This window comes from Camellia sinensis, chromosome 13 (genome assembly GCF_055761805.1).
Source record: "Camellia sinensis isolate YWXY chromosome 13, ASM5576180v1, whole genome shotgun sequence".
Taxonomy (NCBI): Eukaryota; Viridiplantae; Streptophyta; class Magnoliopsida; order Ericales; family Theaceae; genus Camellia; species Camellia sinensis.
In genome coordinates this window covers 34,697,718-34,705,499 of record NC_138973.1, presented here as the reverse complement: position 1 = coordinate 34,705,499, position 7,782 = coordinate 34,697,718, and the positions used below count along the sequence as shown (strand labels likewise).

Below are 7,782 nucleotides of genomic sequence, written 5' to 3'. Positions count from 1 at the left end.
AGATTAAAAACCCTACATTTATTTTCTCACCGTAAGGTCATGAACAAGTATCTAGAAATGATTAGTAATCACCTTCGTGGTTTTGTTAAGAATTTTGGGAGAGAAGTTTTTTGGGGTGTAGGGGGTGTGGGCGGTGTGCATTCAATTGAATGCGTGAAATGTTTTCACAAGAATAATTTTTGTATTATTTAGGGAGAGAAGAAATTTTAAGGGTTTTAAAATTTATAAGTGGGGGTCTAAAGAAATAGGGGGTTCAAAATAATTGATAGAATGCTAATAGTAGCACTCTAAAAAAAAGATATAAACTGCAAGTGTTAATTTAAAAGTGCTCTTTTTTTATAAAAAAATAAAAAAGAATTAGAGTTAGTTTTTGTTAATATTGATTGTTTGTGGATGTAATATTAATTTAGATAGCAAATAAAAATATATGAAAACATATTTTATTGTCGTGTCTCCGCCATATCCGTGTCCCCATTTTTTTGAAATTGCCATGTTCCATATCCATATCCGTATCCATGTCCATGCTTCTTAGAAACAAGCTTTAGGAACTCGTCCCAAATTGGAAAGAGAGGCAAAAAGTAAAGCTTTTAATAAAGAGCAATGTGAAATATTCCCTTGAACATGAAAGTGTGGAGAAGGATGCTACTGTGCATGCACACGCACTGTAAGGATGATGCGTTACCATCTGCACAAGCACATGAGTGTGTGGTGCTTTGATGGCTCACTTCGCACTTAACACAGATGCGTCGTGGCCATGGAGGCGCTTTCCTATTTCCTACATGCTTTTTGCTGATATTCATTTCTTGCAAACTTGAATATTAGTGTATTGGTTCACTTGATCATATCAAGGATATTTTGGTCTACTGTTATTTGTGCAGCTGCTGCAAATTATTTGGTGGGGGAAAATATTTTTTTAGGAAAGCGACGTTGTAACGCCACACAATTATTTTTGTCATTTTCTTAGAGGTTCTTGACAACACCAGAGTTGAAGATCAGACTTGACGACCGGATCATTTCTCCCACATAATATATATAATAATCAAAAGATTGAATAAAAAGGCGATCATGTTTTCCAAAAATAATCACATCTAAAAGAATATTGACAGAATCATCTAGACTAATTCGATTGCTACCAAATGATACAAAGTGATTCATTCAAAGAGTCTACAGAGGGCGCAACACACTTAGTCAAGAAATGTGATCTTGGTTGGTGGGCTCCAACATTCGTTCATATATGAGTGTTGCTATTAGCATCCTATCAATTATTTTGGACCCTCTATTTTTTAGCTTTTTTTAATTACAATAATAACCTCAAATGAAATTACTAAAAAAACAATAATTTTGGGACACCCTATCTCACAATTAAGCCCACACACCCACTACATCATGAGTTAGGATTTATGAGAGCACCCACTTCTATTACCACCAATCCATCTTCCCCAAATTCCACCTTAAAAACCTACCCACCCTCAAAATCTTGAAAACCCTTTGGCGGCAATATTCCGACAATAATGGTAGCAACCATTTGATTATCTACACTTCTCCGGCAATGACAATGCCAATGACAATGAATGGAAGTTTTTTCAGCAATCACAACTCCATGAGACGAGAGGAGTACAATAATAAAAGCAAAGAGGAGATTCATAACTTTGATGGTGTTCTTAACTCAGGGGAGATTGGCCTTGTAAAGGTAAGTTTCTTGAAAAAATTGACAAAAATAATAAAAACTGTTCGTCATTTTTTTGGGACTAAACTCCTGAACATATGACTAAAATTCAGGAACACAGGCTCGAACATTGTTCATTTGTTCGGGAACAGGTAATCAAACATTTCTTATTTGTTCAAAACAGATAACTGAAACCCGTGGAAATCGCAGAACGAACAAAGGGAGAATTTTGAATCAACAACCAAAGACCCAACATTTATTTTCTCAGGTCATGAACAAGTATATGGAGATGAAGTAGTAATCACTTTTGTGAATTTTGTTAGGGTTTTGGGGATAGAGGGTTTTTAAGATGTGGGGGAGTGCATTCGTTTGAATGTTGGAATGTTTTCACAATGATAAGTTTGGTATTATTTGGGGGGAGAAAATTTTTTTTAAGGGTTTTAGAATTTATAAGTGGGGGTCCAAAGAAATGGCGAGTTTAAAATAATTAATGAGGTGCTAATAGCAACACTCATTCAAAAAAGGTGATTTGGCTGCTCCGTGATAAAAGAATGCCATTATTTTTGACAACTCATCTGCTGTTCAAATAGCTGAATACCAGTAAAAAAATCAATAATAATACAATTATTATGATTCAAGGCCGAGTCTGTGTCAAGAATATAATTTTATGTACCAGAAAAATTACCTTTCTCACGGTATAAGATCTTTCCAGCTTTAGTGAAGATAAGCTCTGGGAAGACAGACACTTGTAGAGCAGAGACCAAATCAATCTCAACAACAGCATCTATTGCAACACACTATTTGGTATTTGAAAATAAAGAAAATATTAAAAGGTTGGACGAGGACAATAAAAAACAACTAAATGGCTTTACTTCCTCTCGGGGATGGTAGCCAGCAGTTCCATATGATATTTACAGCTGTCTCCAATTCGTCCCATATCCTTTCATTTTCCAGTGGTCTGCAGAGATTCATAAGTTTTTATTAGATAATAAAAATATATTCTATAATAAATCTGCATTTTAAGCTATAAAATAAACCATGAAAGTTACAAATCTCAATAAGCATCTCCAATTAATTGACCCAAGCCTCTAGAAATTAAATAACAAACATAATTTTTCTTTCCCTTATTAGACAGTGATTGCTGTAAGCACACATGAAATTGTGAGACTTGAGCAATCATAAGTAGTATATCGAAAAGGTCAGAAGACCAATTATTAGTCCATGTGCATTGACCCATTGGAAGTGAATTCTACAAATAGAATGCGAAGATTCAACCCAGATTCAATGTGTAAACCAGATGGCCATCAATCACATAAATTGAAAATTGATACAAGGGTAGTTGTTACCAAGGAATATAGGCTAAACCTAGAGAGAGAGAGAGAGATGATGCTAATCTGCTGCTTCTGGAAGACTAACAGAAGAATCTCCATGAATTTGTAATACAGTACGAGGCACCAAAAGAAGAAGATCATAGCATTGCAGAAGCAACTAGAACTTCAGAAGATCCTATCACTTCCAATCTGGAAAATGGGAATCAAATACATTGATGCACGGGCATCAAATGGAAATGAGAATTACAAACCATACTAGGAAACAAAAACAAAGTTGCCCAAGACTGCCAAGACAACTAGCACTTTTTATCAAATGGCTGATGAATGTTTATCCAGTCAGAATTCAGAACCAAGATGTTCAGAAGGAAAAAAAAAAAAAAAAAAAAGAAGCGACTGGAATGAGAAATTAGAGGGAAAATGGAGCAACCTGGAAAAATAAAATAACATAAACACTGAAAACTAACCTTCTATATCGATTATGCACAAGGACAATCAAAGGACTGAAGTCCTTGAATACAGTCTCTTCCCATTTTCTAGTGGTGATGTCTTTGATTGGACGAATGTAATTGTCATCTTGCCACACCAATTCATTTTCACTATCATAATTCTCATCATCATTGTCCTTGACATTTTTAATAGTAATCTTGTCGACGAATTGACCCAAGCTGAAACCCCACCCATCCGAATCTTCGGGCCAATCAGGATCCTCCTCCTCCACAACAAGTGGATAATCAGCCAAAAGCTTCTGCATCTTCTTCCTCCTCTCGACAGGGTCTACCTCCTCTTCGACATCCGGATTCATATCAATCACTTCTCTAATCTTCCTCCTCCATTCTTGCCTCTCTTCCTCATCCATAAGTAAGGGACCATCATCCTCCCCATCACCCCCACTAGATGCTTCTCCATCCTTATTCCCCCCATCATCATCAGGCTTGAGTCTTTGAGCTATTCTAGAAGCTCTTAATTTGCCTAATCTGAAACCACCAGCCTGCCTTTCATAATCAAATTCACAGTAAATATACATCAGGAATATGCAAACTAAAATAATCTTTATAGCAATTGATGTTATAACAGAAAGGAGTGCACTCGGGAAGGTGACTTTAGAAAGTTTGGTGATGACATTGACAGGGTAGAATTGTCCATCCTTGAGGAAAGCAAATCGGTTTTCCATCGTTTTCCCTTAAACTGAATAGTAGTAGTGCTAGCAGCAACGGAGGAATAAGAGGAATCTTTAAAAAATTGCTCTTTAAGCGGATTGGAGAAAAAATGTCCAAAACCAATCATATGTTGCAGCGCCATTTCTGCATAACAACACAAAGCAAGAATAAATGAAGAGTCCAACGTTACAGAGAGAGTATAAATTCAAAAAAAATGAGGGATAAATGAACGAGATTTCAGCAACTGCATGGGTAAAAATTCCAAAACTCTAACTCTTAAACTTGTTTCTTTCCTATTGTATTCCAATCCATTTTTTTGAGCTCTATGAACTTATTTTTTGTTTGTTATCCTAATTATGAGAACCACTATGTTTGTTATCATAGGTGAAGGAAATGAGGTGTTCAAAATGCTACATAAAAGCCATACATTTCTATTACATTACAATCAAGAAATTACAAAATACGCAAGGGATAAAATTTATGATAACCAAAATGATCCCCCAAATACATGAATAAAATTTATGATAACCAAAATGATCCCACAAATATATGAATGTGCTAATTACAAATGCAACGGAAATCAAAACTCATAATGAACAGATTTATTCCAAGGAAAATGCAATTCCACCAGAATTTGTATACGTAATGACATGGCAGTGTTATTTTGGGTAATTAAAGACATCTCCATGAGTTCTTTCTTTTGAGATGATAGCTCAAAACCCAGCCAAATCATTCAGTATAACTTTTCAACATAGATTTTATATTTGTATATCACTATTTTTATTTCACATACACAGTTGTGCATAACGTTTTCCTTGCCTTGCGAACTAAATACCAAGGGTAGCTAAGCATTGAATTTCACTAGAAAAACTGGTTTAGGTGGCAAAAAGAGCAAACAAAACACAACTTGGCCCCAAACACACATGACCCTACAACTTAACTTTCATACCCCCCAAACAGAAAAGCAAAAAATCAGAAAAATTATGTGCCTTTCAATTGAAATGATCCCCCAAAAAACTCAGCAAAACTGAATAAAATTCAAAGCAAAACTATCCCTAGCATGAGGGGTTGTTCCAAAACACAAACATATATCAACCAATGTTCAATGTGTATGGTAATAATTGCATTTATAAAAAGCAACCGAATCATGAAGGGCTGGTGCTCATCTACTGGGTTAATACACCTAAACCCTAAACAGCAGAAACAAAATCAAATAACCCTAAACCATTAACAGAGAGAAGAAGAGACTTGAGACCACTGAATGAATGCTTGGCTTTCAACTCAACATGTGCATGTGTTCATCTTGCCTTTCTTTTAAGAATTCAACATGCTTTTGTGCTAAACATCTCAATTGATCATGTTTTGGAAGGTTGAAGCTCATATCATTACATGCATGTTATGTTTTCAAAATTTCAAATTTACTTTTGGAATAATTCACTTGCTTTTGGGCCTTGATTTTGCGAAATGACTTTCAATTCATGATGTTATACAAGTTTAGACATGTTTTCTGAAGTTTTGGGCCCAAAGGATGTGTTTTGAATCTTTGAATTTGAGTTTTGTAGCTTAGAGAGCAATCTGGAAATTCTAGAATTCGCACTCTTCGCTCGAGTGGTGGAAGTTGCGCTCGAGCGAAGAATGCAACCTCCCAGTACTTTTGCAGACATGAGCACTCTTCTCGAGCGACAGAACCTGCGCTCAAGCGATCACTCTTATTTTTGAACCTTGGCTCGAGCGAAAGAAATTGCGCTCGAACATAAATGAGAGATCTCAGAAGTTTTGCAGACCAAGGGGTCCGCTCGAGCGACAAAAGTTGCGCTTGAGCGAAGTGCCTTGTTTCAGAAATTTTACTAACTGTTTTCCAAGTGCATCATTGCATCCTCATTGCGTCTAAGTCATTCTTAGGCCGTGATTAGGTATCAATAATGAGAATAAGAGTTAGAAACACACGCTAAGAAAGAAGAATGATAAGTTAAGCACTTTGGGACAAACGTTCAAGAGTATCTGTCACGTGTTTGTGTAGGTCATGTGTTAGCACCGCCTAATCAGTTTGTTCTGTCCACGTGATCTGTTTTGTTATTGGAGCTATGTGTGAGTAACAACTTTGTAAAGCTATGTTTGATTATAAGTATTTTCTAATTGATATGATATGATCTGTTTTCTGAAATGCTATTTTGTAAATCATGAATGAATGTCCAGTTTTCTGAAATGTATTTGTGGCATCCTTAGTTCGCATGGCTCTTGCCCGGGGATAATAATACCGTGGCCAATATATGCATGTGACTCTTGCCCGGGAGTAACAATACCATAGTCTATGTTCATGTGGCCCTTGCCTGGGGGTAATAATATCGAGGCCTAAGTTCACGTGGCCCTCGCCTGGGGGTAACAATACCATGGCTTTTTGTGCACAAAGATGTTGAACTTTATAGTCGTCGGTACCGACTATGCATATGGATCTTTATGACCAATCTAACCTGTTAACTAATGGATGTACCACGTGTAACTATTTATGAAATTTGTATGAGCATGTGAATCTGAATCTGTTCTGATCTGAAATCTGATTTCTGATCTTGTTTTGGACATTAGTCATAAACCACTTTACTTTGTTGTTATTCACTAAGCTCCAGCTCACTGTATTATTTATGTATGTAGGTGATCAGGTGCGGGACCAGACTTAAGCTTATGTTTGGAATTCTGTTTTGTCAAGCTAACCATAGTGCCTCCCGAAGAGGTTCCCAAGTGCTTCAATCGTTCAAAACAAGTGCACGTGGTGTCTTTTTTATCTTTTTCCTTCTCTCTTTTGGGACAAGACTTTGTCTAGACTGTATATAGGGCTAAGTCCCGTTTTGTTTTATCTGCTTTGGGTAATGTAAGACTGATGTAAATATGACGTCACATATATGTGAATAGAAGTTTTAAATTTTCTGTCCCATATATGTTTGCACAGCTCTATGGATATTATATGTTTGAATAAATGCTTCCGCTAGCCCCTTATTTTGTTGATCTATTTCGGTAATCCCAGGATTACTGGTTGGTCACGATGTTAAACCTATAGGGGCAGATTTGGGTAATGACAACTTTGGAGAATTTTCATAGGCCATTAATGGCTAAAATTTAAAAACAACCTCTTCTCCAAAAAAATAAAATTTTGATGATAAAGGTTCACCTGGGGGCATGATATTTTGCCAAACGGGGCAAAAAGTGACAAGCCATTAATGGCTAAAAAGGAAGAACAACTCATTCTCTAAAAAAAATGTTAAAAAATATCACAGAATGATGGTAAAAATTCACTTGGAGGACATGATTTTAAGTCAAAGATGGCTGAAAATTATGAACTTGGGGGCATGATTTTAAGCCAAATGTGGCTGAAATTATGTACCCACGTTTATTAAACGTGAATTTTTTGACATTGTTCAAAGTGTCAAAATTTATGAATATTTCATAACATTTAATTATGTGAGTTTTGGGATCTAATATCTACTTTGGATTTGTGAATCACACCAAAAATTAATTTTCATGACATGATTTGAAAAACAACAATGGTTGAAAAATGCTATATGTTGTGAATTCTCTTTAATTAGCCAAAATGTGACTAACGGAGAATTATTTTATTTTTAAAATAAGGGATGTG

General features: G+C 35.9%; 1 protein-coding gene across 2 annotated transcripts; it reads right to left on the bottom strand.

Annotated features, from left to right (window-relative positions):
• Positions 1-2,313: 2,313 nt before the first annotated feature.
• Positions 2,314-4,462, bottom strand: LOC114283800 (thioredoxin-like fold domain-containing protein MRL7L, chloroplastic). Of its 2 annotated transcripts, none has more exons than XM_082901916.1 (3): positions 4,084-4,462; positions 3,462-3,985; positions 2,314-2,624 (listed from the first exon to the last, which is right to left on the bottom strand). In XM_082901916.1, the coding sequence occupies exons 1-3, from the start codon at positions 4,294-4,296 to the stop codon at positions 2,525-2,527; spliced, it is 837 nt and encodes a 278-aa protein (XP_082758042.1). In that variant the 5' UTR covers positions 4,297-4,462; the 3' UTR covers positions 2,314-2,524. The 2 variants fall into 2 exon arrangements, with proteins under 2 accessions (XP_082758042.1, XP_082758043.1); XM_082901917.1 differs by having other exon boundaries at positions 2,314-3,186; positions 4,084-4,461.
• Between the last annotated feature and the right edge of the window lie 3,320 nt (positions 4,463-7,782).